Source organism: Gallus gallus, chromosome 4 (genome assembly GCF_016699485.2).
Source record: "Gallus gallus isolate bGalGal1 chromosome 4, bGalGal1.mat.broiler.GRCg7b, whole genome shotgun sequence".
Lineage (NCBI taxonomy): Eukaryota > Metazoa > Chordata > Aves > Galliformes > Phasianidae > Gallus > Gallus gallus.
In genome coordinates this window covers 85,709,440-85,733,348 of record NC_052535.1, presented here as the reverse complement: position 1 = coordinate 85,733,348, position 23,909 = coordinate 85,709,440, and the positions used below count along the sequence as shown (strand labels likewise).

Genomic DNA, 23,909 nt, shown 5'->3' with positions numbered 1-23,909 from the left:
CACAAGAGGATGCATGGACACCGATGTGTGGCTGAACTGGGTGTTCATGCAGGGCTGTTTCCTCATTTCCATTTGTGTCTTTGGTTGCATGCATGGAAATAGGTGCATGAGTGATCCCGAATAAAACCAGTTTGCAGTGACTTTGTGGTTAAACCACGCTCCCTGTCTGCAGGATGCAGATCTGCTGCCAGAGGGCTGCTCTTAGTGCAGAAACCACAGAAATCTGGAAACTGGACAGCAGCTCAGCCCCACGCCAGGGGGGATGCATGCAGGGAGGGCAGCCCCCACGTGAGGATGATCATATCTGCTCTGCTTTCATCCCCCCGAAATCCCTGCAGGATCTGGCTTGAAGCTCTGTCATGTTCTCCCCTTCGTGTGTGTCCCTCTGACCAAATGGACCTGCCTGCAGAAAACGTTCTGCCGGTGCTCACAGCAAAGCAGCAAGAATGCACACAGAGCCACCAACTCCAGCTGCACCACCTGGGGTGGCCCAGATGGAAACGGGGATGGAAGAGATGTTATTTATGATGCTCCAACCTTTTCTGGAAGAAACTTATTTTCCCTGCCCTATTTCTTCCCACCCAACCCAACAGGTAGATAGCTGTGGGGATCCTGCAGGCATTTCCCACTGTATTTACTTTGACTTCCTCATTCACTTCCTGCGTTAAATTCAAGAAGCCCAAAGCCAGGCTGAAGGCCACAAGTCATCTGCCACAGCCTCCACCCACTGACCTTCCGTCAAAACTGATGAGCCCAGGTTCATGTTCTTGTTCTGCTGAGCCTCGTGTTGCAGGGCCTGGCCTGCATCCAGCATGAAGTGCTGGTAGGTACCCCAGGTTGGATCCAGCTTCTGCCTATACAGCAACATCCCTGAGAAATGAGAGAAGACAACGGTGCATTAGATGGGAAAACCTATCAATTACCCAAATCCTGCCCTCGGGTGGGAGCAAGCAAATAACAACGGCAAATTGGAGCCTCAGCTGGTATAAATCAAGGGAAGACTCATTTCCTTCAGCAGAGCTCTGCTGAGTTGCATCAATTTGGAATTGATTTGGTTCACAAAGCCAGTGGGGGAAAGATTTATGGTGATGTGAAGCGAGTGGAAGGAGCCATGCTGTCTCCATGGTGCTCCGGAGTGCTAAAAGGAGTTGAGACCCTTTGCAGGTTATTGTACGAAAGACTTTGCAAGAAATACAGCGCTGCTGGACTATAGAAGGGCAGAGCAAGAAGGAAAAAGCCCACAGCAGCTGTGTCACAAGCACAGTACAGATAAGATGGGCTCAGCAAGGAGACGCTTGAAGCCTTCAGGTATTAAGAGACATCTTTAAATGGTTATCTGTCCAAATGGAGACATGTCCATCTGAGCTACTTATCCCAGCTCTCCTTCTAGTGCATGGAGAGAGAGAAGTCCTGCCAGGGTTCACTCTATTTCATGCTCTGTCCTTGGAGATATTCAAGGTCAGGCTGGACAGGGCTCTGAGCTGTAGATGTCCCTGTTCTTTGCAGGAGAGTTGGACCTGATGACCTCTAAGGGTCCCTCCCAATTCAATTCTATGATTCTATGATCTTCAAGGCAGCAGTTAGGCTACAAGAAATATCTGTGGGTTTTCTCCCCAGTGACCATGAAGAGAGCTGAGAGCTCCAGACAGACATCCTATGGTGAAAGATGGGAATTCAGAGAGGACATCCCATCCCATATCCCCCTGCTTGGTGCTGGAGAATGGCTGAGCAGTGCTGCACTCCTCCCTTCCACCTTGGAACTCAGGGGAAGATCTCCAGTGCTTTTTGAAGATCAAGCACGGATGGTGATCACTGACTTTGTTTTCCTGATGTCCTAGCAAGGATTTTTATCAGCATTTTAATCCACACAACCAGGCCATGAACCTGCTACTCTGCTAAGCCAACCTGCAGCCCACTGGTGCCCAGCCAGCCTGGGCCAGGGGGACCTGGGATTGCACAGCCCAGCAGACAGCTCTCAGATGGTGGATCTGGCCGGCGCCAGCTGAGTGGGATTACCTGCTTCTCCTGGGCCACCAACAGTGGCCTGAAGGTGCTGAGAAGAGGACAGTTCCTTTTCCAGCCCCCTGAGACCCTGTGGTCTCTCCAGTCTGTCCACCGGGGTTGCTGTCAGTTCAGTGGTGAGGTACTGCTTTGGTGCATGGCTTTCTGCAAGGGGAAGGTCAGAACTGAAGTGCTTTCTCTGCTCTTCATGAGCCTGCTGCAGCACTCTGGGACTGAGGGCAATGCCTTCTTGTGTGACCTCTCTCCCTTCCCCAACAGCTTTGTCATAGTATGGCATCGCCCGTGGCTCCTGGGGCACGGCAAACTCCTTGGCTCTGAGCTTCTGCAGAAAGAAGTCAGGTGTGAATGGAGACGTGGTGAGGAGGACAATTATTAAAGCGTCATTAAACAGTGCTACCTGCCCACAGGGACACCGCAGCCACAAAGAAGCCACACAACTATCATTAAATAATGCACAGAACATTAAGGCTGCCTCTTTCTTAGAATTATACAATGACTTAGGTTGGAAGGGACCTCAAACATCATCTGCTTACAACCCCCCTGCTGTAGACTGGTTACCACCCCCCCAGATCAGGCTGCCCAGGGCTCCATCCAACCTGGCACTGAATGCCTCCAAGGGCAACTCCTCTGGGCAACCTGTGCCAGTGTCTCACCACCCTCTGAGTAAAGAATTCCTTCCTAACATCTGACCTAAATTTCCCCTCTTTTTGTTTAAAGCCATTCCTCCTTGTCCTATCACTAGTAGACCATATAAATAGTGACTCCTCTCCTGCTTATGAGCTCCCTGCAAGTACAGGGAGGTCTCTCTGAAGCCTTCTCCAGGCTGAACAAGCCCAACTCTCTCAACTTTTCTTCACAGGAGAGGTGTTCCAGCTCTTAGACTGTCTTCACATCCTTCCTCTTTCTGTCTTTTTATGGTTTGCTGGGCACTGAGACCACCTGCAACAGGACAGCAGCAAGCCCAGATCTATGTGGTTGTGGCCTCGATCCACAACTGTTTCCATGTTGGGATTTTCTGGCTGGTCACTGTTGCCCTCTTTCTTTCCATCTTCCTATGTCTTTCTGTCTTTCCATGTCTTTCCATGGTGGATGAGCATGTCCCTAGGTAATGGGCAGAGCAGGTGGATGGAAGAGGCAATGACCTGACTGCAGGGTGCCAGCTCCTCAACCATTAGCAGCGATAACACATCCCATGAATCAGAGAAGGAAGGCTGCTGATCTTTCCAGCAGAAGGGACAAATCCATACAAGGATTCATGGCAGGGGAACGCTGATGTGGCAGCTGGCATGGCTGCTTAGGGAACCTGCCAGCTTCAGCATCTTTCCAGCTGCACGATGCATCTCTGTGTGGAGCCAACTGTTCCTTGCTAAAGGTTCAGCCAAAGAAACTCCTGCTCCGCCACAACCATGCTTTGTCCATCAGCTATCTGTGACCTCTTGCTTTGGACCTCCACAAGTTTCCCATTGCAACCCAATGAAAGCAATCACGCCTTAGCTGTTTCCTCCCTTCAACTCCACGAGGACCTCCACATAATGCATACAGCCTTCCAAAGTTGTAGAGAAAAATAGTAATAATAAATAATAAAGAAAAGGAGTTGAGGTGCATGGTCCACGACCACTTCTCGCCATGCCACAGCAGGCAGGGGTTAACCCTACCCTCCTGGAGGCCACCTGAGGCTTGGGCTTTCCGGGAAGCACTTGCCAGCCCAGCAGAGCCCCACTAATGAAGGCTGCTGGCAGCGGGAGCGCTCCCAAGGGCAGGAGGAGGGGAGCTGGCAGCCGGGGAAGAGGGGAGGAGAGGAGAGGGCCAAGGACAGCAGTGCGGCCAGGGCCTGACATGTGGGATGAGAGCCACCACCACCCTCCTGCACAGACAGCCCCAGCGGGCACCTTCACACAATGATTCCTCTGTTGTTGCCCACTCTCCCTCCCCAGCCTGAATGCTTTTTTCTTTCCCCCTCTCTTGTGAGCGAATGAGCCCAAAGTGCTTTAGGAAGCGAACATGCCCCCCACCACTTCTCGGCAGTGGCCCGGTGCAAACCACAGCTGTCCCCACTGGGCTGCCACAAGCAATTAGGGCAGGGCAGGCGGAGCGCGGCAAATCAGATTAAATAGCTCAGGGGGTCACTCGCACCGCCAGGGGATTAGAAAGAAAACAACGTAAGCTTCCCCACAGAAGCCTTCTCAGGCCCGTGTCGGGGCACGGAGACATCTCCATCCCAAATGCAATCCCCCTCCTAAAGGCAGCACTGGGATGGATCTGATCCTGATCACTCCTTCGGCCCCACAAGGAGCAATAGGAGTGCAAGGCTTAGGTGCGGTTCAGCATGCAGCCGTTAATGCCCTAGCTTAATGAGTGTAATTACCACAGCCCGCCCAAATGCGTTCACTGGAGGGCACAAGGGGGATTTCCCACAGAAGGAATGGAGACAGAGACCTTGGGCATTTGGGCATGATGGGACCTGCTGGTGGGTCACGGCAGTAGGGACCAAAGTGGACCAAAGGGATTCACATCTCTGCACCCACCCAATCCCAGGCCTGCCTGGTCCCTGGCTGTCCCATAGCCAAGAGCAGGGAGCTGGCACCTAAGGACATGGAGCAAAGCAAGGAGATGCCCACAGTACCTTCACGTCCTCCTCAGTGGGTGGTTTGCTCTCCTCCTTCCATGTGTAGTCCTTCTTGTACATGCTCCTGTACATACCCAGTGAAACAGGTGGCTGGAAGGAGAGGAAGCAAACACAAGGAGCTTCTAGGACTTGATCACCTTCTGTCACCTTCTAAAGGTGGTGACAGAAACACAGAATCATAGAATCATTAAGGTTGGAAAAGACCTCTAAGGTCATCTAGCTGAACCACCAGCCCAACCCCACCATGCCCACTATGTCCCTTAGTGCCACATCTCCGCTGTTCTTGAACACCTCCAGGGATGGTGACTTCACCGCCTCCATGGGCAGCTGTGCCAATGCTTTACCACTCCTTCAGAGAAGATATTTTTCCTGATATCCAACCTGAACCTCCCCTGCCTCCTTATGCTTAGAGGAGGACAAGCTGCTCTTCTGGATGCAGTCCGGGTGCAGCCCCTCGCTTAGTTAAACCTCAAGAAGGGTGACCAGGAAGGTCCAAGATCTTTTGGCAATGATTTTTCAGGTTCTTCTAGTCCCAGGGAGACTACCATAGTGAACGTTTCCCTCCTGCCTTTCTCAAGCCTCCCTGGACAGCTCAGGGCACAAGTATGAAGATGCTCAGTCCACAGGTATAAAGCTGCTAAAATACTTTCATCAGCTGCTGAGGTCCAGTGTCATGCAGGTTAAGCCTCTGTCTCACATTTCAATATTTCTTGTGTGCTCCTCACATCTTTAAAGTCAAGCACTGGCAATTGTCAATATATATTCTGCAAAGCAACTGGAGAAATTATGGAGGCAAATTCCACCAAGGGATATTGAGGCTGCGACACCAGCCTGGAGACCAAAAATGAATGCAGTGTAAACTTCAAGGGATGCGCAGAGGATTTTAGGGAGGAAGCACTATGTGCTCATCCTGTTTCCCATGCTCCCCCCTTGGCATCCACCACAGCCCACTGCTGGAGACAGGAAGGTGGGTGAGATGAGCCTTCAGGCTCGCTTTGGTGCTTTGGACAAAGTTGAAATACTTAAAGCACCTACTGAGATAAAAGGAACCAATAACTGTGCCAGCACACAGCATCTTACAGAAGGTTCCTTGTGCCTCTCCAGCAGTGTCATTCATTATGTGCAAGAATATATTCTATATCCTCATTACTCTATTCCAGCATTTTACTCATTTCTCCCTCCGGGCTTCCCAGACGAGTGGCTGCCTTTGGCCAGGACCCAGAAGCCTGTTGTCACCAGCTCCTCTTATCTTCCCAGCCTGGCAGACTGCAAATCCATTACTCAAACCCCAGGGAGGGAGGGAACCCCTTTTGTATTTCACCTTTGAATGCACTGGTTTCCTCATTGCATCCTCTGTGGTGAACCAGGAACCCGGACCAGAAGAAGTCATTCCGTCACCAGCCGGCATACCAGATCTTCTCCTCCCCACTGCCCCAAGGGGCAAGGGATCTAGAGACTTGCTGTGGGTCCTGGAAGGAGGAAGGGGATTCAGATGTGGCTGTAGGACCCCTGCATACCCCAAACTGGTGTTTGGAGTACGACTGACATCATCCAATCTCTGCATTGCAAAGTGTACACATCCAGCAGTAAGCACCTATGGAGCCAGACAGCTCAGAAGATGAAGCTTGGAAGGACCTAGCAGAGATGAGATGACAGCACCTCACCACCAGCAACCTGCAGGCAGAGAGGTGAACCTCCGTGTCCCTCCCCAGGACAGGAGAGGAGCCTTGGTATGTGCACGATGGGATATGTTTGGTGGCAGCAGGGTTTCCATGGAGAAGGGAAACCTCCTGCCCTTTGTGAGACACCTGCAATCTAGAACCCTGGAGGCCTTGGGGGGAGGGGATCTCACCCCACGATGTGTGGGATGAGGGCTTCTTGGGGAGAAGCCACCCCAAGGCAAACGCAGGGAACTGCTACCTGCTCCTTCAGCTAAAGCTGGGGACACAGGAGAGGGGCAAAGTCCCTCTGAGAGCCCTTGAGGAGGTGCAGTCTTCTGCCCCATACCCATGAAGCTGTAATTTCTCTTTCAAAAGCATCAAGCATTAACTACCTTTGGATCCATCTCATCCAAGACTAATTTCAACTAATTTTAGATGTCTACAGAGAGGATGTCTCCCTCTGAGCTGAGCCTTCCTGGCCTCCTGGCTCATTTAGACTGATTCATGTGACCAGTGGAGACACGTATTTTGGGAAGAAATGAACTGCTTTCTCGGAAAGCATAAGTTTGGTCAGCTGAATCTCATCCAAGAGTCCAATTTCTGTAGCCACGTACGAGCCTGGATATCAGATCAGAAAGGAGATTCTCCTGCACTGCAGTTAATGCAGATAGTGGTAAATGCCAGTGATGATGCATGAGTCAGACATACGACATCTCGGCTCCAGGATCCCGGTCTGACTTTACTGAAAAGCAATGAGAGCAGAACTCTCAGGCTGACAATTTCTTCGGAAGGATGTGGAGAGGGCCCTGGTCTATGGGAACTGATTTCTGAAGGGTTTCTGATTCACCACACTGGGACAGAATATTCCTTTTTGTTCTGTGCTCGTAGCACACTGGGTACAGAGGAAAGCAGTCACGGAGCTGGGTTCACAGGCACCATTGGAATGAGCTGAATTCCAGAGCTGTTTCTCTTTTCACCCCGTTATGCATCAGTGCATACCCGAAGCCCAGGGATGCCAATGCCAGAGCCACGTGCTGCTGGCACCTCAGCACTGGAGCCAGGCAGAAGGAGAAGCCCTTCATCCCTGCTGCATTTTATGCAAATGAATATCAGGATAAACATGATAAACGAGGAAAGAAATTATTTCTAGAAATGTGAAACTCTCGTGTTCTCCTGTGCTTATATTAAAGGGATTACACTCCATTTCCTTCTTAATACAGCTAATGCTCTATGGGAAGCCCTCAGGCCAGGGATTAAAGCACTTATTCAATTAATTAGGAACAAACTTCTGCCTTAAAGTCAAACACAAAAATATCAGTAAGCTCTCAAGAGTGTCTTCCTTACAGAGAAGGGAGAAAGAATCCTTTTCCTGATGTAAATGAAACCAATCTGCACTCTAAAATAATCAAGACTTACATGCATTGAGCTGCGCCAGGGAAGGTTCAGGCTGGACGTTAGGAAATACTACTTCTCTGAAAGGGTGGTCAGGCACTGGAATGGGCTGCCCAGAGAGGTGGTGGAGTCACCGACCCTGGTGGTGTTCAAAGAGCGTTTGGATGTTGTGTTGAGGGACGTGGCTTAGTGAGAACCATTGGTGATGGGTGAATGGTTGGACTGGATGATCCTGTGGGTCTTTTCCAACCTTAGCGATTCTATGATTGAGGAAACTCACTCATAACATCTCAGCATCCTGCACAGCACCACAGCACAGGAGGTGTCCCATCACCTTTAACTCAGCGGACAAACTCCCATACAGGGGAAACAGAGTCAGATCCTATGAGACTAATATAAATGAGATACAGTTTGAGGATATAACACTGGTTACTAGCTCCAAGCTGCGGGCACACCGGTACTTGGCTATATTTGGTGTCATTAGTGAAATTCTGGCCCTGCTACACTCAAAAAAAAAAAAAAAAAAAAAAAAAAAATCCAAAATGCTTATTCAGTAGGATCCGAATTTTACCTAAGGTGTCTGATTCATTACTAAGATAGGAAACAATTTCCAAAAGCTGGCTCCAAATTCTAATCTTCCTTGTTGATGGCTTGATCCTTCCGTCTTCTCGCAGGCGCAGTTCACATGAAATTAAAAGGCACATTGCCAGCATAGGTCATGCAGGAGCAGCCCGCTATTGCTTCCCATTTCTTCTTCCCTGATACCAAATGGCGGAGCTGATAATTACCAACAGGATCCCAATTAGAAGTGGGTGGGAACCTAACACCCAGCTCTCATCTCCCCCTGCCTCTGAGTGAGTGTATCTGCCTCTTCATTGCTAATTCAGATACGAAGTAAACCAACCACATGCCATTTTTTTTTTTTTTTTTGGTGTTTTTATGCACTTAGAGACTTCTTTCATAACTTCTTAACAGGTGCCTTTCCCATGATACCAATTCCCTGCAATGTTCCCCACGACTCTGGTGACAAAGGTACTGGCAGAAGGATGCTCACACACCACATCCCTCCCTGGCATCCCCACGCACACCGCTCAGTGCACGAGAAGGGGTCAGAAAGAGTGGTGATGCATTGGCACAGCTGCCTGGGAGGTGGTGGAGTCACTGTCCGTGGAGGTGTTCAGGAACTATGGAGATGTGGCACTGAGGGACATGGTTAGTGGGCATGGTAGGGCTGAGCTGGTGATTGGGCTAGATGATCTTGGAGGTCTTTTCCAACCTTAATGATTCTATGATTCTGTGAATGGGGTGCTTGGCTGCCAGCTGTTTGGCCAGGCAGCTCTTGCGGTGCATTTTGCTCCCCGTCTTTTCCCAGCTGAATACTTTCTGTATGTTTTTGAAAGCTCCCCTACCCTTGGAGCAGACCATTGAGGAGGGCTCATTGTACCCCATATGGTTGTACCCAACACACTGGTTCTACAGCCGACTGCCCATCACAAAGGAAGAAGCTAATACTGATGACCAGCACTGCATTATTAACACTTGCAGGAGAAATCTTATCTAATAAGATAATTGGTTTATTTTCACAATACTCCAGAGAGGTGACATCTGAGATTTCCAGGGCTGGGGGCATAAATCAGGCACCTGGCTGGAAGTGCCCCTGTTTCTTCAGGCATTGATCACCTCGAACAACCAGAAAAGTTTCCAGAGGGTGTTGGTGCTTTTGACCCCTTCACATCATGCTTTGTGAGTGGGCATAATGAAACCACAGCAAGGCCAATGTGCTAGCTGGGACCAGATTGTCAAAGGCAAATGGTATGTTTTAACAGCATCTGGAGTGAGTTTTCCAGAGACCAAGTGTGTGACAGCTGAGTTCAGGCTCTGACGAGTTTAAATTACAGTCAGTGACCTCGGTGATAAAATAAAGCAATGAGATTTGTGTACCTCATCAGTACAACTCCTTTTTGGCACACTGCTGGACATTTCCCTGTGCTCAGAGGTAGCTACATACCTCTACAAAGTCAGTCTCTTAGCCTCAGTAAGACCATGGTAGCACAAAGAGAGATTTCATTTCACTTTGGCCCTATCTTCCTCTACCTGCTGTCTTTTTCCACTCCTGAGATGGCAATACTGCTATCTAAGCCTGCATGGCTCCTGTGCAAGGTGCTGGCAAGGTTTGGGTCAACCATCTCAGTTATTATGAATTAACTGCAAGAAAACATGACCAAGGAGGACATACCTCCTGTCAGCCCAGCTCTTGACAGGTGCTCTTTGGCTGGGAATAAGATTCATTGCCCTGTGAGGTTGTTGAAAGAGGGAAGTGCTCAGTAAGCAGGACCCCCATCGTGTGAAAGAGGCAGGGTGTAATCTGCGCATCTCCCTTCCCGTTATCACCACCAGGAGATAAAGTGCAAAGGGGAGACTCTTCTTCAAGGGACGAGTGCTGACAGCCCATTCTGTCAGCAAGAGGTCAGTCATCCATTTGGGTCTAAAAACATGAACTCTTGCCACAGTGCAGCATGTCCAGCATGAGAGGGTTTCCCATAGTTTATTTCATGCTTTTCTCCAATTTTCTGGATATGCTGGTGGAGGCATTTATGGCATCAAGTGAAGCAACCAGTGCCCTTCCACCTGCAGCCACACTTGGGCACCTGTAGCTGTCTTCCAGCCACCTAAATCACATACAGGATGATCACTGAACGTCGAACTCCTTCTTGCAGCTGGTGAACTCAATGGTGATGTCCCATATCTTCAGGTCTTCAGGCACTTCTGCTGTAGCCTCCCCAAAACAATCCACTGTTTGCTCACAGTCTTCCCCCCAGCAAGCATCTATCAGCAGAGGACTGCTAAAATCTCATCACTGCCTATGTGTGAGCATTCTGTGCGCCACAACACAAACCAGTGCATATTTATGCACCTGTGTGAGGTAAATACATACATGTATTGTTGGAGAACCTAACTCTGCTCACTAATGCTGTTGTTTAAATAGCCCTTTAACCACATCACTTTTCTCCTCGTTAGGTTTAAGTCACAGGGGGTGAAAAAGCCCTTCCAAAATGGTTTTCACTCACTCACTCAGTCCAAAGTAAACATGCCTCTGGGACCATTATGTGTATCAGATATCCAAGGCTTTGTTAAGAGCTTGCCTGTTAGGTAAATTCTGCTACACTATCTCCTTGGAAGGAGAAGGTTAAAACTGGAATTAGGCTAAAGGACTGTGACAGAACAGACTCGTATGTTACAGAATAGCAGGCCAAATCAGAGCAGAACTTTGCAAACCAGCAGTGTCAGGGAGGCTTCTGAATATTACATTGGCTTGACTTGAGTCTGCCACCTGCAATCACGTGTGACACAGATCTTCTGCTGGTTCTGCTGGTCAAGAGTCTGGTGTTTTCACCAACAATCAGTAGAGCCACCACAGAGAGCTGAGAGCCCAGAAGATCAAGCATGGGCCCTTGGTAGCATTCAATACGAGGGGGCTGTGCATTTATGGCGTGTCATGGAAAATCTGGAAATATGGAAAACCATATGCCCCCATGTCAAGGAGCTTCATAGACTCATAGAATCACTGAGATTGGAAAAGTCCTCTAGGATCATCTGGTCAAACTGTCCACATACCACCAATATTGCCCACTAAACCATGTCCTTAAGTACTATATCTCCATAACTCTTGAACACCTATAGGGATGGTGACTCCACCACCTCCCTGGGCAGCCTGTTCCAATGCATTACCACTCTTGGAGAAGAAGTTTTTTCCTAATGTCCAACCTCATCCTCCCTTGGTGCAACTTGAAGATATTCCCCCTCTTTCTATCTGCCAGCTTGTAGCTGGCTGGACTTTTCTGAGTCCTATGTTGATATGCAGTCACATCTTAAAGGTTTGGCAGGATCACAACCACTGAAAATCTAGAGCTCATCCAAAACCAAGTGCAGTGAAGAGGAGCTGGCTCCACTGGCTGAACTCAAGTTTGGACTGGGTCCACATCCAGGTCTCTTTCCCACTGCATCCATTAGCTGACCCAAACTTGTCGGGGAGAATAAAGCAACCACCTGCTTCCACTGACAGGAGAAGTAAAATGAGATCAAACGTTAGCAGAGGGAGAGAATTTAAGCAATGCAAGAGGTGGTTGCATGTCATTTCAGAAGTCACCTTTTGTCTTTGATCTGTGCTTAGGAAGTGGGCACCTCTTGGATCGGATGGTCATTAGAGAAGCGTGCCACCAAACTCACCTCACCTTGAAGTCTCAAGTGTTTGCTTTCCCCAAGGATCCCCCTCCTACTTCCGCCCCTGTGTAAATCATCTGCCCAGAGATTTCCTTTAGAGAAGCCAATTAATACATATGGAGAGCAGGAGCCATGGCTTGTGTCCTCCTCTAATTCCAAGACTGTTCACAGACATGAAGCTGTTTTACAAGAGCACTGTGCATGCACAGGTAGGTACTCCAGAGATCAGACAGAGTTATTATAGAAGCTGTTAGGCAAACAGAAAACCCTGAAGTGCTTACACTCCAAACACACCAGACAGATAAAGGACTTTGTCTTCAAGGATTTTAAAGACAAAGCACTCAGAGACAAAGCAAATCTGTGGGTAAATCCCGCCTTGCTGAACGCTCCCTCCTGCTTTTAGCATCTCTTTGGAGCACTGCCTGATTCTTGCTAACAAAGCATTTGTTTCAGCAGCACGCTCTGGGAAAAGAAAACACAATGCAGTTTTAATGCGGCAAGCACATGCAGCTACCCTCTAAAAGCAGAGATTTATAGCAGGTGTGCATTCAAATAGTTGCACACTCTGGGCATTCAATAGCCACATTACTGCAGCGAGCTCAGTTTGTTGATACCTTCAGTGTATTTAACAAGAGGCAAAATCACGAGGAAGCGAGAGCCTGCTCTCAGGTTACCCATAAATTGGTTAAGGCTGCAGAGAGGATTATGAGCCCAGAGCCATCCTAAGTACTGAGATATCATTACGGCGAAATCAAAGGTAACCATGGGGCTTGGCAGGTAACTGTCAACAGTGACGGGAAAGAGCCGGCCCGGGAAGGAGCTCCACATCAGGATGAAATCCAGCCACCTCTATTTTCATTTCAGGTGAGGGGTCAAGCAGAAAAGCTATCCCCAGCGGCCTTTATTTACAGTTTTCAGGGGAGCGGCTGATGAAGCGTTTAGAGGAAGAAGGATGAAGCCGCTCGTCCCTCGCTCCCAAGGACCAGCGCGATGACAGACGGAGGATGCTGTAATGGCATGAGAGCTGGGAAGGTGCCTCCTGGGAATGAAACGCAGGCAGTGGCTCTACTGAGTGATTAACAACATTCCCAGCCATTTGAACAGGGCCAAAAGGTTTTCCCATCAGGACATTTACTTTCTGCAGCATAGGAGCATATTCCCAGCAGTGACAACACCGACACCCCATAGGCAGATTTGAAGGCATTTCTTCAGTCTGAGTTTCCTTTTATATTTCTTCTCTCCATCCTCTCTAGGCAAACAACATGAATTTCTAGAAACCCACGACACGCTCATGTGTTTCCTCCTAGATAAACAGCCAATTTGCCATCAACCCCTGTGAATTTATTCAGCATTTCTCTGGATCTCCCATTGATGGAGTTGTCAAGTCACAATCATAGAATCATAGAATTGGAAGAGACCTGTAAAGGTCATCTGGTCAAACTCCCCTGCAATGAACAGGGATACCTACAGCTCCATCAGGTGCTCAGAGCCCCTTCCAGCCTGACACTGTCTCCAGGGATGTGCACCCACCACCTCCCTGGGCAACCTGTGCCAGTGCCTCACCACCCTTATCATAAAAAAAACAACAAACCTTTTTGCTCACATCCAATCTAAATCTCCTCTCCTCTAGTCTGAAATCACTTCCATTTGTCCTATCACAACAGCTACATCTACGGCAGGAAAACCATCAGAGAGCTGTTCTTCATCCTTGAGCTCACACCCCAGAAAACTGGCCCCATGGAAACTACCCACTGCAAAGCTTGTAGCCTGTGTGCTGTGCCAGGGAATGGGAGAGCACTGCTAACCCTAGATTAAGGGTGATGGCACTGCACATTTGTCTTTTTGCAAGGCACAGCCCTGGCCCCGCTGTGCACCACAGACCGAAGCAACACAAGAGCTGAGTGCCTGCTGCCGTGTCCAGCAACATCCATACAAGGCTAGGGGAAAAAAAAAAAAAGAAAAAAAAAAAAAAAGGGAAAAAAATCTCCTTTTTCTCTCCTCAGACATGGGAAACCCTCCCTCACATCCCCCTCCTTCTTTAAAGACCTAAACCCCGACAGCAGCCAGTTTTGCAAGGGTTAACCAGCATGAAATGAATGTGGAGAGACAGTCCGGGACCATAATCACTTATTATTTTCAGGTAATATGCTTTATCTCTGCCTAATCTCCTCATCTGGAGAAACACTCACTGCAGACAAGAGTCACTGAGGTTATCTCTGATGATGGGGCTCTACGGACTGCTGGCTGCGAGGGACCGAGGAGAGGCCAAGGAGAGGACTTCAATTATGGCCTGAACTCTGCTCTGGTAGCTGAAAGGCCATTGTTTAATCTACTAGAAATCATCTATTTTAGCAGATAAAGGGATTACTCGGGTTTTCTTTTCCCCAAGAACATTGTGTTATTCCAACTACTAACGGAACATTCGGTATTTAATTAAAGAGAAAGCACAGGGAAAAGCAACACAGGCATCAACATCACTTCTAGGGAAATTCAAATTGATTGTCACCCTTTGATGCTGCTCAATCACCTCTATCATGTTCACCCTTCCTACAACCCAGATTAAATCATCTGGTTCTCTCTATCCTGCACATTTGATTATTTTTTCAGGTGTCCCATCCAAAACTTTGGGACTATGTAATATGAATTTTCTGTTCAGCAGAGACTTGCAAAAAGACTGACTACCCCAGATTCATCAAGAGGAGAATGTGGTTTTGCCTCTTCTTTGCTTGGTGTTGGTTGATGTTTGGCAGAGCTCTCTCCACCTGGTCCATCAGAGCGACCTGGTGTCACAAAGATAGGTCCAGTGTTTGGAAACTCCAGGTGGCTTTATTGCTCAAGGATGAACCTGAAACTGCCGCATGTAAAAGACTTATACTTCCTTCTCAGTTACCTTGTCCATGTCACCTGCATTTTCAGAGAGATTTTCTCTTTTTTCGGTCCCATTGACTGGTGGCCATAAAGGACAGTTGTGAGTCATTCTCAAGCACACCACTGTGTTCAGCAAATACAGACTCATTTCCTTATGTCATCTATTCTCCTTCAGGTCCACATACTGCAGACCCAAGGTGTCTATGAACTATGGTTAAGAAGCAGCATCTTACAAAGGTAGGTATAAATTCAATGTCAAAAGGTCTGCCCTTGTGTTGACAAAATTTTAAAGAAAAAAAAAATCAAAATGAAAAGTGATACTTGTGTTTCTCCTACCATCACCATCTTAGTTCTCCTCCCTTTACCATAGCAGGGTACCTCGAAAGTGATTATCCAGCCACCCAGCAGCCAGATCACAGGAATTTGCTCACATCACTGACTCACTTCTGTAAGTTCTGTCACACACCATCTTATTTCTGACATGGTCTGACAGTCTGTAATAATTTGTTGCAAATACCAACTGTTTTTTTGGGATTTGACTTCCTGAAAGTCCATTTCTCTTCACATAGAGTAAGAACAGGGACTACTGATTAGCTTGATTTTTGTATCCACGACTTTTCTTTGTCTCTTTGTGACTGTTTCAGGTGAAGTGCATCCACAGGCATCAGCTACATCCTCCTTCAGATCACCGTAGAGATATTTGCTGCTGTCCTGCGTGATGAAATTTCTCAGATAAATAGGATTGTCCATCCCGTCTGCCCTGTTGCTACCTGCTCGTGTAGTTCTCATCCTTTCTGCCTTTCCTCCTGGTCTCTGTCTGGCCCACATCAATTTTTGATCTGCATCACTTACTGTGGGACACAGCAACCTGCCTTGGCACATCTGATGAACTGGCACCACCAAAAGACGTGATTATCCTGAGGTTCTTGACCTCCTTGTCTGACTTTGCCCCAAATATTTGGTGACTATAACTCCATCCTTCACTTTCTACAGGCAGCTCCAGAAGTTGCTGTGAACTATCAGGTCACCCTGTCTGCTACTACTCATTGTGATGAACCAGTTGTTCAGCTTGCTTTTGACCAGGACTGCTGACCTCACCTCTTCATAATGTTTTTCAGCAGCTCCTTACACATATCATATAGCCCTAGGGCACTCCACATAGCTATTGCAACACATTGAGTCAAATGACTTTTCGAAATTGTGCAACTAAAGTTCTTCTTGATATCTCTGAACTTCTCAGTGATCAGCCTCTTGCACTGCTTTTGCTCTACTGTCCCTCTTGCTTTGTGGAAACTGAACCTACCTTCTCAATCCTTCAGCAAGCAAGGAACACATTGATGAATTTGCTCAGAATGCTCAAATGCACAGAATTTGGAAGGCCACCATGATGGGTTTTTGCTTACTACGATCCACCTTTCCTTGTTTGTGAAATCTTTTCTTTCTTGATAACATACAATTGCTTCACTGGGTCAATGATCCGTGCTACAGCTCCACCGATCTACTCTCAGCCCCTCAGACTTCTTCAGCCTCCTGACCCTTCTTTGCAAGTTCTGCCAGCAAGATTCTTTTTGTCATCCAGCTCCTGAAGCGTTATAATCTCCCAAACACTGCAAATCTCTTCATCTCTTGATCAGTCATCTGTGTAGAGTCTGGTGATATTTCACCCATCTCCTCAGCCTGGCCTTCTATGAAACTAGGGGTGCTGGCCTTAATGCTCTGGAGTTCTTCCTTAGCATTTGTTCTAAAAGGACATCTTGATTTGGGCATTCACAAGAATGTTTCAGTGCTGTTTCCTTTTTAAAACTAATTCTCCTTGACTGCCCTTACTTTTCAACCTTGGCTCAGCTCTGGGAATGCTTGCCTTTTCACCTATCCCTCGTGTTTATCAATGGCCACATGGAGATTGTCCTCCTACACACAAGCCCAGTGGCTGCCTACCATCTGGGTGTTAAGGTGATCAACATCAAGGCTTGATGGATCTTCTGTAGGTGGTTCTCAGTGGCAATTTCTGAGTTGAGCTCTAGGCTGAATGAATCTCCCTTAGACCTTTGTACGTTCGGTCTTTCTGTCTGAGTTGTAGCTCATTTCACCAGCCATGAGCTGACCAGACTTCTGAGTTCACATTTCTAACCAAGCCATGTTAGAGATATGGCTGAGACAGAGGATGAGGTTATGACTGCAGAAGACCACTGCTCCAGGGGATATACAGTACTTCCTTTACTTGCCAGTTTTAGCCTCCTAAATTCCAGCCAAAGCTTTCCAGCTCTGCTTCCTGTTTAGTTTGCACTTACACCCATTTTTGCATATGTAGAGTCTGTAGAGCCTCATGAACGCCTGCAGGCTTTGTCTTACTTGCTCTTGGTTAGTACTTTCATTGCCAATCTTTGGCATGTGCCAATCAGTCACGTACCACAGTCACTGTGTACATGAATGGCTCACTCTGAGGTATGGTTTAGGCATGCCTCGACTGCCGGAAAATTACCTGAAATCGTTTGAAAAAATCAAGGAAATTATTCCTTGGTATCTGTTAAAGGAGCCCATATGTCTTTGAGTACTACAGCACCTGTTCCATAGTGCTATATCCTGGTGAAACCAAAAGGCTGGTTTCTGGAAGGTAACAAACCTTAAACTGACTGGGATTGTTTGATTTTGACTACTGCAATTCCTGCTAATGCCCCTCTTGTGTTTTGCATCATTGCCTTAAGCCAAACTTTTCCTATATGGAAAGGCTGCCTTGAGTCTCCACCTACCAAAATCACCTGCCTGGGTTGGCTCTAAAACCTGGACTGAAATTTTATTGCTAAATCTGTCTGTACTGAGCAGGAATAAGCACAGCACAAAGAAAGCAATCCAACTGAGGAAAGTTCTGAGTCTGGGGCTGGAAATAGCAAAGTGATTGTGCATAGTGCAGTGCTCAAGATACAATTGACAATGGGAAAATGGGAACCTGTGTACAGCTACATGCATGAAGGAGAACTCAGGCTCAGGTTTCTCTTAGAAGCAGTCCTCTTTCAAGTATGTATTAGAAAAAAAAATGTCCTACCTTGATTTTAAGCAGTGGAGAAGCCACAGTAACTCCTAGTAACTTCTTTGAACAATTACACACCGTAGTAAAAATTGATACCTTGGATTTAAATCAATCATACACAAAAGTATTTAGTGCTGTCTGAGGTTTCCTGGAGTATTTGAGACATCTGCAGTGTCTCATAGGTTTGAAACAATACCAATGTGAGACCAGGAGACTATGCTGAAAAGTTGTGTTTGGAGCTGAGAATTTGCTCTATCAAATAGCGTTGTTGTGCTTTTTGTATCTGCTGTAGGCTCCATGGAAATAAATAGGAACATTACTTTTGGAGCAACCTAAGGATCTACAGCAACCACGTCAGCCATAATCATCCCTTCCTATATGCAATTAAAGTGAGATCCTTGAGAAGTTTCAAGGCTTAACTACATGCTGTGAGCAGTGGTATCTTCTCAGGAACACGGTTCCTACTGGCTGTATTTGATGTTCCCCAGCTCCCGTCTTTGAATAAATTGTAAAGAACCTCATTGTCTTCATTCATGATGTTATAGGCACTATAATTTAATGCAGAATCAATATGAAATTATTAACTTAATGAAAAATAATGAATTTCCAGGATGGTCTCTGTTACCTTATCAGCCTCTGATTTTGTTCCTAGCTCTACCCTTCCACATTGAATTACATTCTGCCCATTTGCTCCCAGTTCCCATGCAGAGATCAAGGCATATCTGTGTCCATGGACTGCCCTCTTCATTGTTTATATATGTCTACATAGCCTCACTCATCTAAGACTGTGTAAGGATCTAACTTTACACATTAAGTTATCAGTGATTCTTCGTTTCACCCCAAATCGATGGTAATACTTAATGCAAATCAATATTTAACCTGTTTCCACAGGATTTTCCTGCAATAAGACTGAAGGATTTGTTTATTGCAGTGAAATTCTGAGATCTCTCTTTAACCAGATTGAACCACTCAATTTGCACCATGTTGATTTTATACTTTTTTTTTTTTTTTAAATTAAAATCCACCTCTGATGAACCAAATGCTTCCAGAAGTCAGCAACATTGAGAGGTGCTTATTCTTACTGGAAAGCAATAGCAAATTGATTTGACAAGGCTTGTTTACTATAAATGCATCAATTTCATGTCTTTTTAAATCATGAACCAAGTGATGTGTCCACTATTTCTTTCTTGTGACAGACAAGCAAACAAGCAGATATCAGTTTTCTTAGTCCTCTAAAATCTTTCCAGTGTCCCACAATGATATATCAGCAGAAATGGCCCAACACGTTTCTCATTCCAACAGTTCTGAAACTCTTGGCTATAAATTACCTTGACTGGCTAATTATAAAATATTTAACTTATGTGGTTGCCATTTAACCTAATCCTTAGCTATTAATGGAGCACTAAATGCTCTTTCACCAGCACCTGATACTAATCTTCCCCAAACAAACATGGAAAAGAAATATTAATTTAATACTCTTCCATTTCCTCGTGGTGGTGATGGCGGTGGCTACTGCCTGTATCTACCAATCGTTTCGACTATTTTTACCTTAGCTGACCAGAAATTTGCCTTTACATACTTCCATTACTCATTCCAGGGCAGAGGAGACGTGTTCAGATAAATTAAGACCAGAAGATGTTGGCCTTCACCTTATTCTACAGTAGTCATCAGTATAGGGCAACCAATCCAGAGCAGCAAGCTACATTTAGAAACATAGAATCGCTTGGGTTGGAAGGGACCTAAAAGGTCAACTAGTTCCAACCCCCCATTTCAAATATCCCATTATGCAACAAGAAGATGAAAATAGAAAATACAAATACATTGCCTTATTTCAACCCAGGTCAGCTTCCAGCTTTATGCAGGAAGTGCTTCTGCAAATGCATTCCTGAATACCCGAAGCGTGTGCTTGATCCTGCTGCAAACAGCTGCCTTCCTTCTGCCTTTTCCCTCTCCTAAAATCCAGGTTTCACTCCCAATTTGATGAAGTCACTTGTGACACACAGAGCTCCTGAAGCCTGACCCCATTCTCTTGTCCCCCCAAACCCTGTGATTCCCACTTGCAAAAGCTTCACTCCCAAGGTGTCTCTTTAATCCCACTTTTATTATGAGCACAGCCACCAATACCTTATAGAGGTTGCAGACAGAAGTGTACACAGCAGAACTGTTGCTTTCAGTGATGGGGTTCACCCACGACAGTCTTGAGTAACTATGGCTGAAGTATGACTTACTCCTTGTTTTGTGGCAGAGCCTATGGGCTCCATCACACTTAGCACCACCTAAATGCAATTAGAAAATATCTACCATTCCAAAATGCTGACTATCTCAGCAGTTCTCAGTCTGCAGCTTGCACTACTTTTATGAATGTGAACAGCAACCAGAAACAAAACCCAACCGAGCCCGTTGTCAGTAGCCTGAAAATCATGGGATGAGGACACCTCCCCAGGAAATGTTGTAGGGTCTGAAAAATCAAGAAAGTTTTAAAGCCTCTGATCTTATCATTAGGTGAGTTGGCAAAATTTGATCACCAGAACTTCAGACCAATAAATGACTGGATACAGGGAGGGAGGAACATGCATTATTCTCCTTAGGTAAGGGATAAAAATTATTTTGACCTGTATACACATACACAAAACACCCTTCCCAAAATCAGGGCAGTGAAACACCAACTGTCCACCATCAGATATTCTCTCTCTCTCATCCATTTAGGGAACAAACCAGAGGGTGAGTGAAAAAAGATTTTCATAGAGCAGATTAACGAGTGTAAAGTAAAAAGCCTGGGAAGGGATAGGCTTTGCAGTAAATAAGGGAGTGGTACAGTGCATGGCCTTTAAATTTAATTTGATTAGTTCTCATTCAACTCCTTTCTGATATCACTGAAGAAACAGAGTGGAGCCACAGTCCTGGACCACTGCAAGAGAAAGGATAATTTCCCTGTGTTATCCCTTAGGATGGGGAACTCATTCCCAATTTCGTGGATGATTCTGGAGAAGATACAATCTGCACATGGGAATTATTTTATATGTGGGCTACAGAGCTCCTGCCTCGCCTCTTGCCAGCCTTAGGGAGAAACTGAGACTTATACAGCAAGTGCAGCCAAACCAAACCAAATCAAACCTGTGGTTCCTGCTTCACTGCAGCAATTTGAAGCCATTGAAGTGATTCTGGGCTCTCACCCACTAGAAAAGCCAACAGCACCAATATGGGCTGTTAGGTCCTGATCCTCCAACACCACACCCATGGCTAGAGCTCAGCATCCTTGGGAAGCAGACAGAGACCCAGATGGGTGCAGGGAATTGCTCGCCCTGCAAAGCTGGGTGCTCAGGTCTGAAGTGTTTTCACATTTCCGTGTTCAGCCGTACAGACCTGAGATTCACAGCACTGCAGCTAAGCCTGTACCTACATGTTCAGAGGAGCAAGGCCTTAGAGGCAAAGACAATGCCTTCCCATCAGGGAGAAAAGCACTTCCCATACGAACGACAAGGAGCAGCACACAGGAATCAGAACACAACACCAGGTCAGGGATGACTTTGCTCTCCTGCAGCACTTTTCTTCGGGAAGATCTGAACCACTTTCAAAGGCAGCTCACCGGAGAGGAGAGCACATAATCACAGCTGGGGGGGATGAGCCTCAGCCCCAGCTCCCACATGCCCTGGGCTCCTTGACCTGTCAGACCTCACTGCCCTGCTCATAATGCTCACAAATGTCCCAGTGACTCAGGAATAAAAGTAATCCCACAGTATTGCTCAAGCCCCACTCTGAATCTGCTTGCAGCGATGGACAGCAGCCCCAGACTCTTACCTGGAAAATGAGTTCAGTTTTCCATCTTGGCACCTTGCTGGCAGCTTCTCTGTGTGTTTCTACATGGCAGGCATTGCACAGAACCCTCTATTTGAAGAACACAGTGGCAGAGCTCTGGAGCTGATAACGTTGCTCTCCTCATGCCAAAAGGGAGCAGCAACAGGTTTGTACTGAGAGCCAGCAATGCATCGAAGCAACGCTGCCTGCTACTCGCAGGACAAAGGCATTAAGAAAATTAAACTGTTTAAAGCCATCACACCATCAAAGCTTTCTTCTCTCCACTCGTTAAAGTTAAGTGTCGGTTTGCATATCCGTGCCGTGGCGGCTGCGTAACCACCTCTCCAAAGCTATTTTTGTTCCACATTCCCCGGTGTTTGGGAAAGCAAGCTGGAGTTTTCTGAGGACACGCGTTTTTATTAGAGCTAATTCAGCATTATTTTCTCACCCATTTCCTTTGCTGGAAGGAGAGAAATCAACTCGAGACAGCTCGAAGGCGGCACGCACACCTCAGAGGGGAACTGCCGGCCCAGCAATAGCCGGGCTGCTCCTCTAGAGGGCTCTGCCTTTGCCCAAATCCATCAAACCCCGAAGCAAAAACCCAAATGTCCAGCGATACGGCAGCTCCCCTCCCGCCCCGATCGCAGAAGCGAACGGATGAACACCGATTTTTTTGTAATTTTAGGGAATAGCAAGTTCAGCTTAGCTCTTCACACTCAGAGGAAAGTCGCGTTTAAAACTCCTCTTGTCCTTTAGCTGTCCTTTCTAGCCGGGAGCTGCCGATACACTTCTTGTTTTGGATGCACGTTGTCCCGTCAGACTTCAAATCAGCATTTTCCAGCTGCTGAGCTGTTCGAAATAATACAAGTTTATAGGCAGAGAAGGAGAGAAGGGAAAAGACACGTTGCAAAACATGAATACCCAAATGCACACGCAGAGGGTGCTTTCCCAAAAAGATACAGAATCAAATCGTCAGCAAATGTAGGGGGAGAAATGGAAGAAGAGAGAGAGAGAGAAAGGAAGGAAGAAAAAAAAAGAAAAGAAAGGAAGGAAGGAAGGAAGGAAGGAAGGAAGGAAGGAAGGAAGGAAGGAAGGAAGGAAGGAAGGAAGGAAGGAAGGAAGGAAGGAGAAGAGGAGAGGAGAGGAGAGGAGAGGAGAGGAGAGGAGAGGAGAGGAGAGGAGAGGAGAGGAGAGGAGAGGAGAGGAGAGGAGAGGAGAGGAGAGGAGAGGAGAGGAGAGGAGAGGAGAGGAGAGGAGAGGAGAGGAGAGGAGAGGAGAGGAGAGGAGAGGAGAGGAGAGGAGAGGAGAGGAGAGGAGAAGAAAAGAAAGGAGAAGAAAAGAAAAGAAAGGAGAAGAAAGGAGAAGAAAAGAAAAGAAAAGAAAAGAAAAGAAAAGAAAAGAAAAGAAAAGAAAAGAAAAGAAAAGAAAAGAAAAGAAAAGAAAAGAAAAGAAAAGAAAAGAAAAGAAAAGAAAAGAAAAGAAAAGAAAAGAAAAGAAAAGAAAAGAAAAGAAAAGAAAAGAAAAGAAAAGAAAAGAAAAGAAAAGAAAAGAAAAGAAAAGAAAAAAGAAACAACGATATTTATGTTTAAAACAGGAAACCCGACACTGTATTTCTTTCTCACACTTGTGATTTTCCATCTCCCAAATTGTCCATTTGTTTTAAAACGAAATATAATGGTGAAAACCCTCGAGTTTTTACATCCGTGCTCAGATCGCACACGGGATGGATACCCGCGATTTGGGAAGCCCGGGACATCTGCCCTGCAACAGCCCCACTGCTGTACATGTGCGATTTTAACAGTTTTCTCCACGAAACCAATGGGAACTTCTCCCCAAAATCCCGATGTGGTGTGGCAGCCCTGGGGAGAGCGCTTCGCACGTGTATGTAGGGTATGAAGGGGATTTTTACGCGTATTTACCGGCAGAAAACAGAATGGTATAACAACGGCATTTAACACCGGGGCATTTACATTTTCAAAGCGACGGGCAAAGATTCCCTACATTCGTATTCTTCTGTCTGAGTCTGACGTTTGTCCCGGACGGGAGGGATTTGCCGGAGCTGGCGTCTCCCTATGGACGGCGTCGGATCCTGTGGATCCCGGGAGCTTTCCTCTCCCAAAGGACGCGTTTTTTCCCCTCGCTTTCCCCACAGGCAGAAGGCAAACGCCAACTTCTATTAGAAAATCGCGCCTTGTGACTGCCGGCCCTTCGGGAGCGAGCACGGCGGTGTTGTTTGTTTGTTTAATTTGGGCTAATTCCTCATCCAAAGCTCATTAAGCGCAAAGGCAAAATTACA

At 46.8% G+C, this 23,909-nt stretch overlaps 1 protein-coding gene across 6 annotated transcripts in view; it reads right to left on the bottom strand.

Moving 5' to 3' along the window:
* Window positions 1–22,134, bottom strand: part of LOC422928 — a 29,161-nt gene extending 7,027 nt beyond the window's left edge. For 3 of the 6 annotated variants that reach the window (XM_040700430.2, XM_040700431.2, XM_025150314.3), the window contains exons 1-4: window positions 5,970–7,440; window positions 4,646–4,738; window positions 2,017–2,344; window positions 733–870 (exon numbers count right to left, since the gene is read on the bottom strand). In XM_040700430.2, the coding sequence (XP_040556364.1) occupies window positions 733–870; window positions 2,017–2,344; window positions 4,646–4,738; window positions 5,970–6,212 (802 nt within the window). In that variant the 5' untranslated portion in view covers window positions 6,213–7,440. Of the gene's footprint in view, window positions 1–732; window positions 871–2,016; window positions 2,345–4,645; window positions 4,739–5,969; window positions 7,441–21,616 lie in introns of those variants that run through there. The other 3 variants (XM_046940655.1, XM_015285932.4, XM_040700433.2) reach the window with 3 other exon arrangements.
* Between the last annotated feature and the right edge of the window lie 1,775 nt (window positions 22,135–23,909).